The 22,517-nt window shown below is 35.2% G+C and overlaps 1 protein-coding gene across 13 annotated transcripts in view; it reads left to right on the top strand.

Annotated features, from left to right (window-relative positions):
- Window positions 1–22,517, top strand: part of sick (sickie) — a 295,306-nt gene that overhangs the window by 222,805 nt on the left and 49,984 nt on the right. For 12 of the 13 annotated variants that reach the window (XM_076531057.1, XM_076531062.1, XM_076531053.1 and 9 more), the window contains 7 exons: window positions 5,374–5,706; window positions 6,078–6,302; window positions 6,600–7,014; window positions 7,467–7,608; window positions 7,866–7,892; window positions 9,188–9,432; window positions 9,884–10,035. In XM_076531057.1, the coding sequence (XP_076387172.1) occupies window positions 5,374–5,706; window positions 6,078–6,302; window positions 6,600–7,014; window positions 7,467–7,608; window positions 7,866–7,892; window positions 9,188–9,432; window positions 9,884–10,035 (1,539 nt within the window). The remainder of the gene's footprint in view (window positions 1–5,373; window positions 5,707–6,077; window positions 6,303–6,599; window positions 7,015–7,466; window positions 7,609–7,865; window positions 7,893–9,187; window positions 9,433–9,883; window positions 10,036–22,517) is intronic. The other variant, XM_076531054.1, reaches the window with a different exon arrangement.

Here is a 22,517-nt window from a genome sequence, read left to right as displayed (position 1 = left end):
TTTCCAAAACCTAACCTAAATCCCTAAATTCGCGAATTTCTAAAAGGCACTTAACCATCTCCGTAAATCGATTGTTCCTGGTCTACCCCATGCAAAACTGCGGTACTAACGCCGACACGGGGTCATCGTGTTTCGTTCAGGGTGTTTTTCTTTTTTGTGACTGGCTGTACAGTACACGGAGCATTCGGTAGCGTTCGTTAGTAAGTATAATAGTATCGTGGAATAAAGTGGGGAGGGCCGGTGAGCGATGGATCGTCGACCCTCGTAGTCGGCAGTTAACGTTCGTCTGCCCCGTGAAAACGTGATGGTGGTGCTGAATATATCGATAACGGTGATTCCTCCAAAACTGTTCCTTAAATTTTTTCCCCTGAAAAAAACAGTGTGGTTTTACCTCGAACCCGCAACCCTCAACAACTTCGACAACCCTTGAATATTTATCGAACGACTCCAGTGAGATCGAAACTATAAAATCCAGCCTATATTTTTCTGGAGCAGTTATCGCGTTACCATAACGAATATTTATCGATGTTTTGTGCTTAAGACAGGCTTCGCGCCTTACTATGTTTTCTTTGCTAAGTAATTCTGGTTTAAGCGGGAAGTTAGGTTCGTTGTGTGATTTCTTTCGGGTTTTATCAGAAGTTTTAGATGAAGGGAGAAATGTAGGTGGATTATTGTGGTTGATGTTGATGCTTGAGGTTACTCTTTGTAATTTGTGTTGATGCAGTGTGGAGTAGTGAAAGTTGTGAAGTTCAATTGCTGTTGGAAGACTGTGTTAAAAGTGACATTGTTGATATAAGTTTGATACAGTATAAGTTGACAGTATAAATATCTGATGATATTTTTCAGTACATGTAATAAACGGAGGAATTATAATATTACACTGAAAGCTACAATAAAATATGGTGAGTCGATTTCGAATGTAGGTTTTTGTAATTCAATGTGATTATTGTCACTTAAATATTAAAAATTAAATTTTGTTATTGATATCTTCTTGTCATGTCTCATGATGAATAATTAATTATTTATAAAATGATTGATATACATTTTTCTTTCAATTTTAATTCTACATTCACAGTTGAATATACTTGCTATAAACGTATGAATGTATGTAAGCACATAGTTTATGCATTTCGTGATACCTAATGTAAAATTAGGGACTGTGGCTTGCTTTAATGAAATGAATATCTAATTAATATATTCATGAAAGGCTTAACAGTTTTACCCCAAATTTAAATTACAAATTTGGTATTGAGTGGCGAAATAAAGTGCGTATGAAATTTATAAAATTCGTTTAATGTAAAAGAGGCAGAATTTATTGTTAGTAATTGAAACAGAATTTGTTGTCAAAAATCATGATGCAATTTAGTGCGAATAATTAATTCAGAATTTAATAGAGTAAATAATAAGAGAGTTTAATATAAATAATTAAAGCAGAATTTAAAAAATCAAGGCAGAATTTAATTTAAAAAATCACGACAGAATTTAACATAAATAATTATTTCAGAATTTAATGTAACTAATTAAGATAAAATTGATTGTGAATAATTAACTCAGAATTTAGTATAAAAATATAAATAATTAAAGCAGAATTTAATTTAAAAAATCGAGGCAAAATTTAACATAAATAATTAACTCAGAATTTAATACAAATAATTCAGGTAAAATTTATTTTAAACAATTACCTCAGAACGTAGTATAAAAATTAAAGACACAATGTAGTGTAAATAATCAAACCAGAGCTTAATGAAGAAAGTCAAAACGAAAATTTACTGCAAAATGTCAAAACAGAATTTAATATAAATAATTAAATCAAAATTGACAGCAAAAAATTAAAACAGAATTTAATAGAAATAATTAAAGCAAAATTGAGCGCAAAAATCATTGTAGAATGAGTAAGTAATTAAGGGAGAGTTTAGTATAAAAAATGAAGGGAGAATTTAGTGTAAAATCAAGGGAGATAAATTGCTTTAACTAAATGAATGTCGAGAAGGTATTTGAAATACGCTTTGAATGAGAAGTGTCTGAAACAAATAGGCACCCCCCATTGAAATTGCACTAGTCGTCGAGGGTAACAAGGGTGGTTCTGTTCGAGGGCTATCCCTTAATTATCCCGTGCAATGACGCATTCGATGTTCACACAGGTATTTCGCCGTTATCGATCCATCCAAACTCATGGGCACGTGTATCGGTGAACTTTCGCAGTTTTGACGAGGGTAGTTTTCCGTGTCGATGAAATTAGCAGCAAATTGAATAGCAATTTTCTACAACTATTTCACAATGGGTTATTTACAAAAAATAGCAACAATTTTTTTTCTATATTTATTTTATTTTATTCTATATTTATCTACTTGGAGGGTGATTTTAAAATAAATCGGTTATAAATGTGGTAAACATTTTATTCGCAACGTTCACTAATTAGTACGAAAACCACTCGCAAATTTTATACAAATTTTATCAAATTTGAATACGAATATGAGTTTAGTGGATGTATGAAATATATCAATGTTGAAATTCAGTTTTAAAAGTTAAATTATGTGGGGAGGAAAAATATTTTAATTTTCAAAATTAAATGATATGTTAAGTACATGAGAATTCTTAAATTTCTATATTTCTGTCTTCTGAAATTTCATATTGTATTTCTCCAACTCTTTTATTATAAAAATTGTCAGAATATTTATTCAAATATTTTTTAAATTTATTCTCAAACATAACCTTGCTGAAATTAAAACATTATAAAGAACCATAACTAGTTTTAATTAATATCAAACACATGTCTATATAATATGTGTTGCAGCATATGTAGCATATGTGTACACACATGTGTAATATTAATACTCATTAAAACTGCACACACTAAACAAATTTAACATACCTCACCAAATTATATTATCAAATCTTCTTTTCAACTAATTCACAACTAAAAATTTCAAACAAATTCTCAACTAAATTTTCCCAAATATTTTTCTCCGCCCATATTTTTTCTGCTTTTCCACCGCATCCTGTCACAACACTAACATTTATTCTGCCACGGAAAAAAGGTGTGCTATCTCAAAGACATTCTTGAAAACTGAAAATAAACGCGTTAAAAAAGGAAAGAACCGAAAGGCATCCACGAAACTGTAACTCGAAAGAGAAGCCGGTTTATTTGCATTTTCGCGGTGGCGGTTTTCGTTCAAAGACAAAGTTTATTGTTTCTCGATCGTTCTTTTCGTTGGAGATGCAAGCTCAGGGATTATCGTCAATTCGATCGGTGAACATGTCGTTAAAGTACAAGGGAGGAGAAAAAAGGAAGCTCTGCTCGATCCATAGGGATCTTTTGTCCGGCTTATGGCCTTTTCAGCGTACCTTTACGACCTGGTCAGTAAAAACCTGAAGAAGCGTTTCTACCCTCGTGAGTCACTTCGTATACCTTAACTTTATGCGGTGGTTTACTAGAAATCAAACAAAGATGGAGAATTTTTTTTGTTCGCTTGTTAGTCTGTTTAGGATGATTGATCGGTTATGGGTTGTTTTGAAAGGACTTTTGGAGGGAAAGGGTGTTCGCGGTTTTTTGGAATGGTTATTTAGGTTATTTTGTGTTTTTGTTGGTTATATGTACATATACGTCATGTATGCAATTTTCTAATTTTTATATTTCTTAATTTCTAAATAATCAAAATTCTGTATTTCCACATTCTCATATTTGTCATTTTATAAATAACTAAAATTCTGTATCTCAAAATTCAAAAATTTTCCTAAAATTCCTAAAATCTCAAGTCTTCAAATTCCCAAATTGTCCAAGTCCCAAAATCCCACGTTTCAAGATATCAAAATCCCCAAATTTTTCAATTTCCAAAGTCCCCAATTTCTCAAATTCCTAAATCCAAAATTAAAAAATCCCATTTTTAGTTCTCTATATCATTAATTTTCACTTTAACCCATTTAAATTATAATCTATAACTCGAAATCATAGGTCAAATGATTAAAATATGCAAATGATTATGCAGTCACGAAGCAGTTATTATTAGGTTCAAGGATGATTTGCAAAAACTGCTACCTGCTCTATTAAAAAATTTAATGCAATGAATTTTATTTCTAAAACGGAATACGATAAAGATCATCAGTGAAATATATTACAGTATATTAAATATAATATACTGAAATGTATAAAAGAGAAAAATTAAAAATAATATATCAAATGAAATATATTACAAAATATATAACAAAAAAATAAAAAGTAATAAACTAGTAAAACATAACAAAAGCTTATGTACATATAATAAAAAAAAATAAAGTCCCCATTCAACAAAATAAATAAAAACCAACAAATCAATATTAAATTCTTTTCTATACCCAACGATCAAGGCTTAATATCGTAGAAGTGGTGTTGCTTGTACCCCATTGAACAGCCGCCGTCATGGCGCCCTGTTCTGAATCATACCATGGGGGTTCTGACTCCTACGAACTGGTGCTCGTCAATCGATAATAGTGATATCAACCTCGCCGGAAGTCCTTGACCCAGGTCTGACGTCCGATTACACCGACATTGATATCCTCGTAATGCATTCAGTGCTGATAAGAATTTCTAGGAATAAAACGTGCATTGCATCGCATTAAGTTTCTGTTGATCGTCAGTTCCTTTGTGGACAATTCAAGGATTCAGTTTTAAATCAACTGATGTATCGTATGAGTCAGTGAAATTTAATGAACTAGTTGACTATGTTGTTGTTGAGGTTGAAGACCTCATCAATTATTGCGTTTGTTAGATTAGTTTTTGTTCAGTGATTTGTATTATTTTTGGAGTGTTTTGTTTAGGGGTAGTTCATGATTCTTTTGGAGATCTAAGGATGTAGAGAATAAAAAAATATAGAAATTTAAAAACCTAGAGATATATAAATCTAGGAACCCACGAATATAGAAACTTAGGGACCCAGCAAACTTCATATATAAAAACATTCCTAGATTCCTACCCAAAAGTCTAGTAATCTAGAAATCTAGAAAACTAGTAATATAGTACCCTCAAAATCTAGGAACCTAGAGACCTGAAAATTTAGAAATCCAGGGTTCTAGAAACCTTGAAATTCCAAAACCAGATATCTAGAAATCTAGGGTTCTAGAAATCTTGAAATTCCGAAACCTAGATATCTAGAAATCTAAGGTTCTAGAAACCTTGAAATTCCGAAATCCAGATATCTAGAAATCTAGGGTTCTAGAAGCGTTGAAATTCCGAAACCCAAATATCTAGCAATCTAGGGCCCCAGAAACCTTGATATTCCGAAACCCAGATATCTAGAAATCTAAAAATCTGCAAATCTTAACGCAAAAGCAATTTCTATAACAATAAATAATTATTAAACTTGAACCATAATTAAAAAATCCATTTTTCGTGAACAGAGAGTGCCGGGTGGTGGCGGCGTGATTGTGGGGGGTGGCAGTAGTTCGGCCACCCCCCAAGGTGGGCAACAGGGCAGCAACCTGGTGTACCGGGTGGTGAGCTCCAGGCATCCTGGTGGTCATCATCCTCACGTGAAGAAGTCGGACAGCTCTCAGCAAACAGACAGCTCGGCGTTCAAGCACCAGCAGCAACAGCAAGGCTCGAACAGCTCGGGAAACAGTAGCTCGAATAGCCAGCAATGGAAGAAGTACATCGAGGCTGGAGCTGCCAGGGATCGGGAAAGAGACAAGGAGGGCGCACCCCCGAGTCCTAGTCCCTCCAGGCGATCCCAGGTAAACATTCATGTATCTTTTTTCTCTCTTTATAAAACATTGCTACGTGACAGTATATGTGGGCTAGACAATATTGATCTTCGAGATGGACGGGTTGATGGAACTCGTTAATTGCTGTATGGGACATTCAGGGGACAATGGAAGGAGTATGTGTATTTGTGCAGAAATTTTTTGTTCAGTGACCCTTTGGGAGCTATGTTTCTGTTCGGAATTGTAGCATGTATTTGGCAATATTCAGAAATTCTAGCAACCTGATATATTAAAATCTCAATATTTAAAAATTCTCAAAAATCTTAGTACTTCATTACTGTATTAAATTATTTCTATAGATGGAGAATAAATCACATGCTTAAAATGTGTCATTTTCGCAGGATAAACACCGTAAACAGGCCATGGCTGAATATGCGAATGGCGAGAAACCGCAAAAAATTTCGTCGGGAACATCGACCAGTGGCAGCAGCAAAGTCAGGGGTGTACCCCAAAGCTTCGGATACGTTAAAAGACACAGTGCCGGCACTAGTCCCAGCCCTAATGGGGTCCAGAATGGGAAGGATGCTACTCGAACTGCTCAAGTCAGCGCCGTTCCACGAACGAAGGTAAATTCAGTATCTATTTTACCATTCTCCAAACTATCATTATTATGAAATATAAAAAGGAGCAATATACATATTTTAATTCACACACATATTCTGGTAATTTCACTAAACGTGACATTAAAATCTACCTCTACTTTAACCTTACTTATTTTCATCGTCTAACTAATTCTGCAAACTCAACTAGAAATAAATAGAAATAATCTAGAAATTAATCAAAATTACCTAGAAATTACCCGAATAATTATTTGAATACCCCAAAGAAATTAACAAAAATGTTCAACTGTGATTTAATTGCAGGTTAAGGTGTCTGGAGGAACTCAAACGTGTACCACGGAGCTGCAAGCTAATTCTTCAGGATCAAGTCAAGGACATCACTACAAGAGTTACAGTCTCACAGGACCAAGTGCCAGTCAGCTTTCTCAGTCGGTTCGAGATCGTCTTATGCTCGGATCGCAGAGTTTGCCGAAACCTGGCAGCCCAGAGTTTACGGCACTGTTTGCGTCCGCGCATCATCGAGAAAGAGGATCCGGTGGTGGACCAACTGGCACGTCCTTTTCACCGAGAGTACTCAAACCTTCTGATGGAAGCCTCAGCGATACGTGCAGCAATTATGCGGCACCTGATCTTCAAGGTTATTACACGCCTAATAGTCCGTACACCACGTCCTGGATGAGACATAGTAACACCTATACACCTAGTGGACGCTCTCAAGGCAAGTTTTCAGTGATAGATTGATGTTACAGTGCTGCTATATAGTTGAGTGTATGAATGTTATTATAATTTTATTTATTTGTGTTGTTATGTCGTAATGAACGAAAAGATTACCCACATATGTAGCCGTTATTAAATAACCTATACGTTCACATATGTCAACGATGAACTATATACATAATTTATATATTACGACAACCACAACAAGATGGCGTAGTTAAAAGACAGGTCTTTATTGTTAAAATTGTTGTAGCAAATGTATGAACGTTTAGCTTCTCTCAAAACTTGAATTATTTACCTTCAAAAAAGTACTGCGCACATCAAGTGAGTTTGCAGACAATATGATTCACGTTGCTGAACTGCCAACTTACCAGACGTGCACAGTGCATTCTAACGATAGTATAGGATAATTTAATCCGTAAGAATTATTAAAGTGATTCGTTAAAATTTCAGGAATGGGTTTGTGCGAAGCAGACAGCGTCGAATCATTAGGATCGCATCGAGCAAGTTTGACCCACGCCCGTTTACTGATGCATCAAAGAGACTCCACAGGATCTCCAGCTCCACCCAGACTCAATCGAAGTAACTCGATCAGGTAAGTGTACGACAACCCGTTCCATCTTTCGTGCATTAGTTTCTACGACTTTATATGAAATCATTAGAACATCATTTGCATACGTTCATATTGTATAGATGCATGACTAGAGGATGCAAATATCTCACCACATTTATCAAAACGATCAGTTTCATCAGCTTCGTTCTTTTTTTCTGATTCTTTATAATTAAAACCACCCTATGACAACGATTACCCGTTTACGGTGAAATAACGCACATCATTTGATACCGTTCTAGCCATCTGCGGGACAGGACATTCCCAAGGTAGTGAGACAATCTAGAATACACATTCGTCCAGCCTGTTTTCCATGCATAAGTATTAAAAAGAACAGCACCTAATAGGGTTGCAACACCTTGTTATACGTACACACGAGTGACAAAATTATCCGCACCAGAAACATACACACACGTTCATGTGTACTTTTATTCTTCTCTACGAACATTTATACCTGTATACCAGTTAAACAGTAATATTAGTTCGCTGATTCGTCTTCGACTTCCTTCGCATTTTGCATTTGTGACCTGTGCTTCTGCGAATGCATGTTTAAAGCTTCTTTATGGATTTATTGTTAGACAGCGAAACGAAACGTTTATGTCATATATTAATATACACTTTGTACTTCACTGGGTGGCCAAGATGGAGTCATACTGTACGTAAAATTTAAATTGAGCGCTCGAGAAGGGTCACGTGATGTTCAACCTCCTTCTTCGCCACGCAGTACAAACATGAAATCAAATATTAAAATGTACTTAACATATTTTTCTAAATTTGATACTCGCAGTATTTGTATACTTATTAATCATCTAAATTGTACTATTCACCTATAAATTTTAGTTCTAAAAATATTCACCCTTTGTTCCGCAGCACGTTTCCTTTCGCTGGTAAAGAATCGCGCGAGTGTATACGCAGTTGCAGAGAATCAGTACTCGAGTACAAACGGAGAATGTTCTAATTAGAAGGCTCCTCCAGATCGGTTAATTACGTATACACTCGTCAGGTAGACAGACGCGTTCTCATTCGTCGTCCTAAGTAAACCGAGCACCCTTAGATGCGACGACGCCATTTTGATCGATCGACCCAGACAAGTTTTCATCGAACAAGATTAAACTCTCCTCCAATTTCTTCGCATCTCGAGGTTCTCATCTTGAGGACACGAATACACGCAGCTCTTTTGTATTCACGAACGCCTATCGATGTTCACAATCTTTGTTCCTGGATACAATGGAGTATGATTATCTACATTGAGTATCTGTGCTTACTGTCGTTCAAAGAAATCTACTTAGGTGATTTGCGTAAGGGATACAGGAACACTTTCTAAAATTCTCAACAAGGTTTTTCGATCATTCCTCTTTGTTGAACCTCGACATTATTTTTCTATCGGTGCACGTTACGCGCTTTTTATTCTCCGACATTGCAAACAGTTCCTTAATTAGTGTATTCTGAAGAGTTGCCAGAATAAGTAGATTCGCTTAAGGGATTGTTTGTTCGGAGGCATTACGATGTATCTTTCTATGGTGTTCTGTTGGCGATTCAGATTGTTGTACCTGTGTTTTCGCAGATCCACGAAAAGCGAAAAAATGTATCCGTCGATGTTAGCTAGAGGAAGCGGAGCTTCATCTTCCGTTGGTGAGGAAGTCGGGGTCGGGATAGGAATGGGAGTGGGCGTTGAACCTTATTACAGTGTTCCTGTAGGATCTACCGGGTGTACAGGACAACACTGGTCTCAACCGACGTCCCCGACGCCTACGCATACCTCGCGGCAACCACCTAACCTTTATCAACACGTGCACAAGGATGATGATAGTAAGTTTCTCTTTAGAAAATGTGACTACGTTATTCATTGATACTTTCATGGCTTATTACTGACTTCTTGATTTTTAATGATTTTTGAGAACATGATTTAATGATTTTTGGGAATTTTGGTTATTTAGCAATTTATTTATGTAGAACTGTATTAATCTTGAAATTAAAAGCTTGAAAATTAAATTGGGGCTACTAAGTTAGATTGACTATGAATACTATTTTGTGATACTATATTACTGAATCCGTCAAGAGCCACACTGACCCATATCCACCCGCATTTTTATATTTAATCAATCTCTATACAAAAATTATACGTTTCACATTTTCAAAGAAAACTTCGATTCAACTGTCAGATATAGAAATACTTCTCACCTAAATTTGTCAGTGTGGCACTATGTAATTTGTCCAGAAACGAAAAAAGAAAGAAAAATTCCCCTTCTTTTGCCTTCAGTCCACGGTTCTTCTGTATCTTTGGTATCGACAGCGAGCAGTCTGTACAGTTCAGCCGAGGAGAAACAGGCACACGAGCTGAGAAAACTGCGACGAGAGTTAATGGACGCTCAGGAAAAGGTCCACTCCTTGACCAGCCAACTATCTACTAACGTGAGTACACATTAGATGTCGATTACTATAGAGATAAAGTTACCTGGACGTATATTAACTACCTGCTACTGTTCGCTTTAAGTCAAACGTTACGTTATTTATGTGGCAGTCTATTAAACTGACGTCACGTTGATATACAATTGCTTCAAGCGGATCTGTCCTACTGGAAAGTGAGACAGGTCGACTCGTTCTCGTTGCAACCAGCGAATTGGTGCAGATGATTAATCATAATTAATCGAACGAGACAACGGTTAGCGAACTGTTACCAGTTCGTGCTCGTTGATTTGCTTTAACAAGCTGGATCCGACCAAACCTGTTGGTACAATTTTCGCTCTACTATGTCGATACATCATCCTTGTATCGTGCTTGGCAAACCGATTCTATTATCGGTTTTTTGTTATTCAATTAGTAAACGCGTTTTCGCGTGCGGTAAGACTGTTTGCGTTGCGAATTGCGATGAAAAATCGTTATCGGAGAGATAAAACGTAAATTTATTATTGATTTATTTATTGATATGCGAGGGTAATTAAACGCTGTGTGTCAAAGATTTATTGTACATCGTCAACTAACCAGATTGGGCGTGGGTCTTTTTGATATCTGGCAACTGGAGGTTTTTTTTAAAAACGTAGACCTAAAATTTTATTATTTCTGAAATTTTTAAATTGTAGAATTTCTGAACTCTCACTTTTCTAATTTAATTTTAAAAATCCCTCAAAACAATTCAGTTCTTTATTGTACATATCCCAGATTTTAATCACGAAACTGTTGATATATTCTGTGTGTCGAAATAAGAAAGAAATGCTAAATAAATATATGTCTTTCAAAGCTTTATTGTAAAGTTACATTAATACGAAACAATAACAGTAATAAACTCAAACACATTAGTAATCAACAGGTTATAACAATATGTTAAACGCAATGTTGAAACGAGTGCGGCGTTTAAATTTAAATTCGAACGACGCGCGTAGTCCCCCGTAAAGTACCATAAATCCGATTGGCCGTTTAACGGGGAAGCTAAGTGGCGTCGGCCAATCAGACGCGAGGCCGCCGTTCGGGCATCTTGTATCGCTACGGCGTGGATCGGTAGTCAGTTTACATTCAGTTTGTGTCGAGACACGATGCTTTAAACGTCACGTGTTTCTCGAAACGCGTTTCGTCCGTGTAAACGCATCGCGCATTGACGCGATCGACAAGAAAATATCGTGTGACAAAGTGTGAGCAAGTCAGTTACCGCGAAATATTGATTCGTGTTTTCGATCGTCGTGTGACTCGATCGATGTGCCTGTAATCGAATCATCCAACGCGGCAAAGTGGTTCGAAAGAGAAGCAATCGGCATGGAGTGGTTTGTCTGGTTTGATTTTTACCAATACGAACGGTGACTCGATAAGTTTTCTATCGATAACTTATCGCCGTCTATGTCGTTCTTTACTCCGGTGGTAAGTGTTTTATCGATCACTATATTATGTTTAGCGCTCGTGACACTTCGTGATACAAGTAGATTTGTTTACAATTTTTATCCTTATCTGTTTTATGTCAAAACAGTGGTCAGATAAGGGTTTTTTTAGATATTGTTGCGTGATACGTTTGAAAAATTATAGTAGCGTGTTAACGGCGATTTACGAGGGAATTAATTGCGGCGTGATTTTCACACGTAACGTCCACACTCGAGTGAATCTTATTTTTCTCTGTTTTTTAAATTTTCGCGCCATACTTTGAAATCATTTTAATGAACGTCAAGTTTATTCAGTAGAAATAAAATTATTAAGTTGATCAATGTTAAATACACATATTTCTTGAGTATTATTTCAACATTGAACTCAAGGTGTAATAATAATAAAAATAATAAAAAATTTTAACCTTTATCCAGTCAAGGATATCGAAGGATTACGAATATCATCCAGTACAAAATTTATCACAGAAATTAATTATATTTTTTATCAGAACCATGTGCTGATACCCATCCTTTTTAACGCAGAACTAAAATAATATTTGTCAGATAAAATTTGTTCGTCCCACATCTTGTTTAGACGAATATCGAGTTTGAAGATTGATTAGATAAGTGCAACTAGTCTATCACGTCATTACATTCCTGATTGCATCTATCTCTCTGTTTGTAAACACCGATATGGTTTAAATAGCACAGACTACATTGTAAATTTTTTAAACCACATTTATTAATACCACAAAATATCAATCCATTGTATTACTAAAAGTTACAACAAATTAATTCGATGCGTGTATCGATATAAGTATTATTTCTTCTATGGCAAATGACTATATCGAAAAAAATTGAGTTATCAAATTAATACCGCAATTTTCGTGTCACCCTGTATAAAGCTTGTTAAGAACAATGATCACGTGCGTCTACAAGACGATACAAACAAACGATTTACACTAGTCTCGTGGCTCGACATGCAACGAATCCTTTGGAAGTTGTGTGTAGAATACGTAAGAAACGACTTTTTATTGGTAGCACGATTCGAGGATAGCTAACAGGGAAACGAACCCTTACTCATCGGTTTAAATGAAACTTTGTGGGTTTATAGAGTGATCCAGGACGGAAATAACAGTATGTCTCATTCGTGCACGATGCGTCTTTAAAAGTATTAAAAGTAACTTTGATCTTAAATGGGGATTTTCTACTTTTCACTTATAATCGTTATATAATATAGTGGCTGTCACATACTTTATACAGTACACAATATTCAATGTATAATGTGCAGTGTACGAGGTACAATGTACAACATACAATGTATAATATACAATGAAGAAGATACAATGTTCATGATACAATGTTCAAGGTATAATGTACAAGATACAATGTACAAGGTACAATGCACAAGATACAATGTGCAAGGTACAACGTTCAAGGTACAATGCACAAGATACAATGTGCAAGGTACAACGTTCAAGGTACAATGTTGAAGATACAATGTTCTAGATACATTGTACAAGATGCAATGTTCAAAGTACAATGTTCAAAGTACAATGTACAAGATACAATGTTCAAGACACAATGTACAAGATACAATGTGCAAGGTACAACGTTCAAGATACAATGTTGAAGATACAAGGTTCTAGATACATTGTACAAGATACAATGTTCAAGATACAAGGTTCTAGATACATTGTACAAGATACAATGTTCAAGATACAATGTTCAAAATACAATGTACAAGATACAATGTACAAGATACAATGTTCAAGACACAATGAACAAGATATAATGTTCAAGACACAATGTTCAAGGTACAATGTTCAAGATACAATGCACAAGATACAATGTGCAAGGTAAAACGTTCAAAATACAATGTACAAGATACAATGTTCAAAACACAATGTACAAGATATAATGTTCAAGATACAATGTTCAAGGTGCAATGTTGAAGATACAATGTACAAGGTACAATGCACAAGATACAATGTGCGAGGTACAACGTTCAAGATACAATGTTCTAGATACATTGTACAAGATACAATGTACAAGGTACAATGCACAAGATACAATGTGCGAGGTACAACGTTCAAGATACAATGTTCTAGATACATTGTACAAGATACAATGTACAAGGTACAGTGCACAAGATACAATGTACAGGATACAATATACAAAATGCAATATGCGATGTACAATATACAATACTGAGTATGTAATACGTAATATGAGATATATAATATTTAATAGTGTTATACCACCAAAAAAGAGAGCATCGATCTATAAAAGTTTAATTTACACGTCGTCTACAAGTAACGCGTTCGCTATATATGGCAAGAAAGAAGGATCGAGGATCTTTCCTAGGAAACGTGAAGGGATCTACTCGAGACGATCATTTTTGCACTACTATATGCAACCAGTATCCGACATTCTCGGCGCGTACACCTTCGTCCAGCATCGTCGTTTCTGCCTTATTTCGTCCTCTTTGTCTTTTTCTCGCATTTCCGTTTCTGTGATCGAGAGCGCGGCTCGACCAGGTCGATCGTTCGTCACACTCGCGACCGGTCGTTCGACGATGACTCTCGCCAGCGAGAAAGAACTCTACCGACGACACGGAACTCACGATCTTTCCTTCCATCATGTCCATTTATAGTTATTGATGCCTTCTACGGGTCTAGTTATGTCGATCGTTCCGCGATTTGCGGACCTAGGCTTTATTCGGTCAAATACGCGATATATTGCCGAATGATGGCACACATTTTGACGAACAAGCTTTTAGTCCATTTTCTCCTCTTTCGAGATGTTATTCAATTACAAAAATTTAGGTAAAATTTTGTGTAGTGTATTTTTGCAATATATGAAAATTATTCATATATGCAATATATGAAAATCTTTCTTTTTCATTTATCTGTTAAATTGGTATTTTAGAATATGAAGTAATTATTGATAGCAAAAAAAAATATATGAAAACAAATGAATACATGAAAACATATATTATATTTAATAAATATGTAATTAGAATTTTAGAATTAAAATAGTTGCAAAAATTGCAAATTTAAATATTCAAAAATTACAAAATTCTCAAACTAAAGACTTTAATAATTAATTACAAATAATTGAGTTTTCTACAAAAAAAAAAATGGAGATCTCAACACTTTGAAAATGTAGAAATTGCCTTTTACTCAGCAGGTCCCTCAATCTCCCCTAAACTAACAAATCTCAATCTTCGTTTCGAAAAAGGTTCAGAAAATTTCTGAAAAGAAACTAGAAGAAGAAATCTATTGACTTCTTCGAGCGTGAGTAGTTTTTCTAAGAAGGAACATTTTGTAGAAGGGTGTCTGGGACGCATGGGGTGTCTGTTTTCTTTCCGCAGGTACCTGGGGTTGAAGATTTATTACCCTAACAGACCCTACAACTTCGGTTTTACAACTTCGGCTCGAATAATCGATTCGACCCTTAACAACATTGTTCGCTGCACGAAAAGTAACTTTTATTATTCCTCGGTGTGCACATTTGCTTCCTTCACAGTCGGATTTCTCTATCGGGTCGCTCGTAAATCGACAACTATTTTCTGCCATTGGAAACTCTGAAATATTGTCGCTCACGCGATATTCTGTGACCTTCGAAACTTCGGACGTTAATTTTCTTGATAACCGAAACCTATTGTTTTGCGTTTCAACTATTTTTCTATTTTTTACTATTCATAGACAGTGACAAAATTAAAAAATCATATTCTTAATTTAGTCAAAATCATATTTTTTAATTTAGTTTAAAATTAACCATATAAGTGAGATTCATTTCTGTCCACAAAATGTGACAACACTTCATAATTTATTAAACAAAATGCAAAACTTAATGTTAGTTTCATGTTTCAACCTTCAAATAGATATTTTCATAAATTTGCACAAAACTGTAATTACCAAGGAATGTTAAGATAACTGCACAAAGATAATTCAAAACAGTCGTTGAATTCTTAGCTCGTTATCGAATAAATTAAAATAAAAAGAAACTATCAGTAATTAAATTAAGAAGGTGTGATTCGAAATTGAAGCATCTCGTTCGTGTCTATAATCAGTTTCAACTTATGGAGTGTTCCTTTATCGCGATTCAAACAGAAAATTGTTTATACCGCTTCGTTAATTGCCAGAAGAGTTTCTAGATGAGCGATAAACAGTAACGTTACTGAATATATTGCTGACCCAGATACAGCCTCGTTCCATATTAGCAATTCTAGTATATGACGGCATTTTTCTTGCGATGTTCATACACCACACGGTGTCGTCCAACGCGCATACTTGTAATTTGTAATTAATCGACGATGGATCGGTAGCTGTGGATTGCAACCAATTTCCGGTGTCGCTAGCGAGAATCGCCTCCTCTTCCGAGAAGTTCGTTTCTGATGTATTGAAAGGTGGATGGAGGCTTAAGTGATTTTCTGAGAATTTTGCGAAAATGTTTGGAAGAATTTTGGTTGAATTTGTGTTTTTGTTGGTAGGAGGGAAATTTGGAAATTTAGGTGTTTTGGGGATTTAGTTGAGTTTGGGATTTGGGAAGTTAAGTAGTGGGGGACTTGGGGATTTGGGCGATTTGGGAGATTTAGGATTTGGGAGATTTGGGAATTTGGGAGATTTAGGATTTGGGAGATTTGGGAATTTGGAGAATTGAGGTACTGGAGATTTAGGGATTTAGAGAATTGGGAATTTGGAAATTTAGGGATTTGGAGAATTGGGAATTTGGATGTTTGGGAGTTTGGATGATTGGGAATTTGGATGATTAGGAATTTGGATGATTGGAAATTTGGATGATTGGGAATTTGGATGATTGGAAATTGGGAGAATTGGAAATTTGAAGATTTGGGAATTTGGAAATTTGGGAATTTGAAGATTTGGAAGTTTGGATGATTGGGAATTTGGATGATTGGGAGTTTGGATGATTGGGAATTTGAATAATTGGGAATTTGGATGATTGGGAATTTGGATGATTGGAAATTTGGATGATTGGAAATTTGGATGATTGGGAATTTGGATGATTGGAAATTGGGAGAATTGGAAATTTGAAGATTTGGGAATTTGGAAATTTGGGAATTTGAAGATTTGGAAATTTGGATGATTGGGAATTTGGAGATTTGGAAATTTGGAAATTCGGAGACTTAAAAATTTAGGAATTTAGAAGTTTACAGATTTGGTATTTAGGAATCTAAGAGTTGAGATATTTGAACATTGAAAAATTCGAAAATTGATGAATTTGGGAATCTAGAAATTTGAAGCTTCAAAAATTTAAAAATCCAATTTTTCTAAGAACTACTAATTTAAAAATTTATTATAAAAACGATCAACTTAAATTTATTCCAAAAACACTAATTCTATCGTCTTACATTAAAGAGCACTCTACACATACACCTCCACTAATGTTTCTAACTAAAAATCTTCACCAACGTTCCATTAACGTTCCATTAATACTGAAGTTCGGTTACTCGGCCCATTTCCACAGCTGAAACATGAACGAATCGTTTTTATTAGAACGATAATAAAGTCTCTCGTTATTTGCGTCAGTACCATCATCCTCCATCCGTGGATAAACATGTCCCCATGTTCGTGCACGGTATTGCTAATCCTAGTTACGTGTCCCGTATTTTTTTCCTAGCCACCTATTTTTCTTGCGTAATTATGTAACGCATATATTTGCAGTTATTAACCACGCCCGATATGCGAAGCAGCGAAAAACAACAGCGAGGGTTATTTTTCTCGATTACGCTTTTATCATTTTCTTCACGCGTGTTTTCTAACATTTTCTATTTTAGACTCTTTTTTTATTAATTCATTTTAAATATGATCATCGGTAGATTACGTTTGTGAATGTTTGAAAGATGATTTTCAAAGTGTGCGTCCCACCGGGTGAGACAATTAATATTTATTACCGTTATTGCACCTTATTAAAAATTATTAGCTGCCATTAAATATTAATGGGAAGTCGTTTGTATCTGACGGAGGGTGAGTCTTGGATTTTTCTACGTCCTCGTTGCTGGAATAAATTAAATGTCTCTTCTATATGAGAAATATTGTTTAAGTAGCCCAAGCTTTTATGGAACTTAATTTCTGCACGGGATGTTGCTTGCTTTATGGCCTCGATTCGTGGTTTCCTTTGTTTCGCTGTGATGATGAGATTTGAAATTCGTATGAGGGTTTGGCAGAAGTTGCTGTCAAATTTAGTTCAGTAGATTAGTTTTTTGACGAATTTACTATTTTACTGGTTTACTAGTTTAATATTTTACTATTTCAATGGTTACTAGTTTATTAGCTTACTAGTTTACTAATTTAATATTTTACTAGTTTACTATTTTGCTAGTTTAATAGCTTACTGGTTTACTAGTTTACTATTTTTCTATTCCACCATTTTACAAGTTACTAGTTTACTAATTTCCTAATTTAACATATTACTATTTTACTATTTTTTTATTTTTTTAATTTAATATTTTGTTAGATTACTATTTTACCATTTTGCTATTTTATTGTTTGATTAATGTACTGCTTTACTATTCTCCTATTCTTTAATTTCAATATTTTGATAGGTTACTAGTGTAGTATTAATTTACTATTTTACTATCTTACTATTTTATTGACACACTATTCTACTATTTTACTGATTTTCTATCCTACTCCTTCACTATTTTACTATTTTTAATAATCAACAACGGTAGCACCATCATTTACGTCGCTTTTACCTACACGACATCAAATTACCCGAACACATACAATTCCTTAAGCCGTCCCATAATATAAATTTCAAGAAAGCAATTTTCCTTACCGAAAGAATGTCGAAAAATTCTAAGAATGTCCGACGACCGATTAACGTCCCATTCGCGTCCATCTCGAAGCATGTTCGAAGAATATCTTTCATGCTTTCATTCGCTGTTCCCGCGAATTAACGAAGAATCAGCACCGCGAAAAACGGAAGAATTCTTTGTCGGTCCTTCGAGTAATTGCAAGACAGTGACGGATTTATATACCGGTAATAGGGGGGTTTCTTGAATGTACTCGCACAATGGACTTCCTTCAGATAAATACGCACATTTAAATCTTTCAACTATTGCGAAATTGAAATTAGAAAATTCAAAAATTTTAACTTTTGCAAAGTTTAGGGAATTTGGAAATTTTCCAAGTTGAAGGAATTTCGAAATTTTCACATTCTAGGGAATTTCCGAATTTGGAAATTTTGGGAGTCTAGGAAATTTTGGAATTTAGAAATTTTCCGAATCTAGGGAATTTTTGAACTTCTGTTCTTTCCGAATCTAAGGAATTTGGAAATTTTACAATTCTAAAATTTATGAATTCTGAAACTTACCAAATTTAGGGCATTCAGAAATTTGGAAATTTTTCAATTCTAGAGAATTTAGAAATTTGAAAATTGTAGGAAATTTAAAAATTCTATAGAATTAAGAAAATTGGACACTTGACAAATCTAGTGAATTTAGGAATATGTAAATTTGCAAATTCTGGAGAATTTAAGAATTTGACAATCTGTATATTTTAATGAACTTAAAAATTTGCAAAATTTAGAGTCAGGAAATATTGTATTTGTGAATATTTAAAATTGAGTACTTTGAGTACTACATACCCAATACTCTGAGTACTCATAAATTAGAAAGCTCAGATTTGATAATTCAATAACCTAAAGATTTCAAACAGAAAAATCTTGAGTATCGATTTCTAAAAACCTTGAAAATGATCGAATTTGTGGGTCATTAAGGCTCAGTCATTAAAAGGAGAAGTGAAAAACATGAACAATCGTCCGTTGAACAAGGAACAATGGTAACAATTAGAGTTTATGACTTCCTGTGTCAGTAGAGGACTCTTTTGGTTGTTCGGGATTAACGGAACTCCCACGCGGTCTGCAAACACGATGCCATCTTTCGAGGCAAGTTCATCAAATGATGTTCTACGAACGATACGCCCCTGGCTGCCAATAGCTTGTCAATGGAATATCAATAAAGCCCATGGAAACGCTCGTTATGCGTGGCGCCGCTTCTGCCGTATGTACCACCGCCATCGATGAATGTTCGTGGCTTAACTTCATCATACACTTGGAAAAATACGATGTCTTATTTAGACTTATCGTAGGATCTCATTCGAAAACTAACGGAACTGATTTTCGTTCATTCTTTAGTCTTTATTTTGATAAGCTGTTTATAGCGAATTTTGGAAATTTGAGAAATTTGCATACTTGAGAATATGGGAATTTGAGGGTTTAGGAATCTGTGAATTTTTAATTTTGGGAATTTGTACATCTGCACTTTGCATATTTGGGAATTTTGGAAATTTGAGAAATTTGCATACTTGAGAATATGGGACTTTGAGGGTTTAGGAATCTGTGAATTTTTAATTTTGGGGATTTGGAAATTTCAGAGTGGAAAATTTGGGGATTTGGGAATGTAGGAATATGGGCGTTCGAGAACTTGGAATTTGAAAATTTATGATTTCTCAAATTTCAGAATTTGGGAATTGGGGACTTGGGAAAATTGGAGATTTGAAAATCCAAAATACTTGCAAATTTAGAAATTTCGGAAAATATCGAAATTTGAAATTCCCAAAAACTTGAATATTCAAAAGCTCCATAAAAATGCAAGAGTTCACAACTTATCAAATTTACATATCGAAAGTTCCTACTTTGCATCCCACCTAGAAATCCTTAAAGATAGCACCTATAAAGCACTGTCCTAATTCCGCTAACTTCCTGTCCCAAAACCCGTGTACCGCATTTTTTCTGCATCCATGATGCATGCATGAACACAACCTCCGTTGAATTTCACGATTCCGCGCGCAGACAATTGGCGACGAAACGAATAAGATTTGCATAGGCTAACAACGAAGCAGGTCTCGAGTATGTTCGCGTTAGACGCAAAGAAGGTGAGGGAAGCGAGGTAAAAGGAGAGGTCGAAAGAAATGGTTACAAAGACGAACGTACAGCTTCGAGGCGGCTAGTTAATGGCCGGTATTAAAAGGAGAGACGAAAGACAAAACAACGGCACGAGTTTTAATAAGACGGAGTACGGGATTGGCCGGGCAGTTGGCTTCAATCAAGAGCCGGGGTCTTCTTCTGTGCGCCTTTGCCCATCACGGGGCCCTTTGCCCGTTCCTCGCAAGTCGACGAATTAAACCCACGAACGACAATGACCACGGGGGACGATGAGTTATTATTATTATTATTGTCACACTTATTGTTACCGCTGAGAGGACCACGATTTGAATCTCGATGAGGGTCGCGGCCAAATCGGAACTACTTACCGTCCCGAGAAAATTTGTTCTTTAATATGTTTCTTATATTTATGCGATATCTTGTGATATAAGATAGCTTATATTATAGTTACATTTATTTTAGGAGAGTATTTTCGAACTTTAGTTTGTGGGTACACTTTGGGATGCTGGTGAAATAGGATACTTATGGATGCGTGTTAGTGGCGGGAAATTTAAAATATTTAAATTCGACGCTTTGTGAAATTAGCAAATTTCTAAATTGCCAATTCGAATACTTTTAATTTTTAAAAGAATTGTCAACTTCTAGGTTACTAAATTTCTATTTAGTAACTTCTAGTAAATATTTTCAAATCACTAGATTCCTAAATTTGTAAATCATTAAATTTCTAGACTTCAAATATCTGAATTCTTAAATTCACAAATCCCTAGATCATCAAATTCTTATGTAGTCAAATTTCTAAATTGCCAAATGTCTTGAATCTTAAATCCCTAGATGGAAAATTCCAAAATCCCTACATCGCTAGGTCAAGAAGTCTCTAGATTTCATAACCTTTATACCACAAATCCCTAGATCCCAATTCAGTAGATCCCAAAATCCCTAGAATGAAAAATCCTTGGAATAAAAAATTGCTAGAATGAAAATTCCATAATTTGAAGAATCCCTAGTTTGAAAAATTCCTAGCTTGAAAAATCCCAAGCCTGAAAAATTCCAAGCTTGAGAAATACCCAGCTTGAAAAATTCCTAAATTGAAAAATCCTTAATTCTCGACATCTCTACCTCTTAAAATCTCTAGATTCCAAAATTCCTACATCTCAAAATCCCTAAATCGCCCAATTTCTAGATCCAAAAATTCCTTGCCCAGGAAATCCCTAGATTTCCACATTCGTAGATCTCGAACTCCCCAAAATTTATATAACAACGAATTTGAAATATGTTCCCATAAATAAAACATACAATATGTAAAACTTGAACACCCTATGTTCAAGAGGCGCACAGTGTGCTGATTCAACAAGAAAGGGGATTTTTTCATCGGTCACTACGAAGCCAATAACCCTGTACCGTAGTCACGTCTTAATTAAGATGTTACTGATATCTGGGAGAAAAACTCGGAGAACATCGACGGAACATCTTTCGTGATCCAGCCACTAAATATCTTATTAAGAGGTGGAGATTGCTGCAAGAATAACTAGGATACTATAGCTGCATCTTCATTAATCCCTGCTTCTGTGTTTACAAGATTATTATGCTTATAACGGAATCAAACAAAACATGATAAATAGCGGCAAACAGAGCATGAACGTCAAATTATAGCCGCGGCGAACTGCGGACGTCGAAATTAAATGTATAATTAATTACGTCTTTAAGCGCTCGAATATCGTATTAATGTGTATTTCGGATTTCTTGTTTTTTCGTGTTAACCCAGATCGTGGAAATTGCTTGCATGTTCGATGGATAATTATAATGTTCGATAAGATAGATAGATAATGTCAGTTATTGGCTGTTTATCAGGAAATTCTATCATGCGAGAAAGTTGTATAATGGTATAAGTTTGTTGTTTGTGGTGTGATTGCAAATTTGGGAATTTGATCATTTTTAGGTTTTGGAATTTGGGAAGGTAGGGATTTGGTGATTTGGGAATTGAGAGATTTAAGAATTTGAGGATTTGGGAGATTCGGGATTTGGGGGATTTGGAAGATTTGGGATTTGGGAGATTTGGGATTTGGGAGATTTGGGATTTGGGATTTGGGAGATTTGGGATTTGGGAGATTTGAGATTTGGGAGATTTGGGATTTG

Source organism: Megachile rotundata, chromosome 4 (genome assembly GCF_050947335.1).
Source record: "Megachile rotundata isolate GNS110a chromosome 4, iyMegRotu1, whole genome shotgun sequence".
NCBI lineage: Eukaryota > Metazoa > Arthropoda > Insecta > Hymenoptera > Megachilidae > Megachile > Megachile rotundata.
Note: the sequence above shows the minus strand (reverse complement) of the source record. Positions and strands in the feature narration are given on the sequence as shown.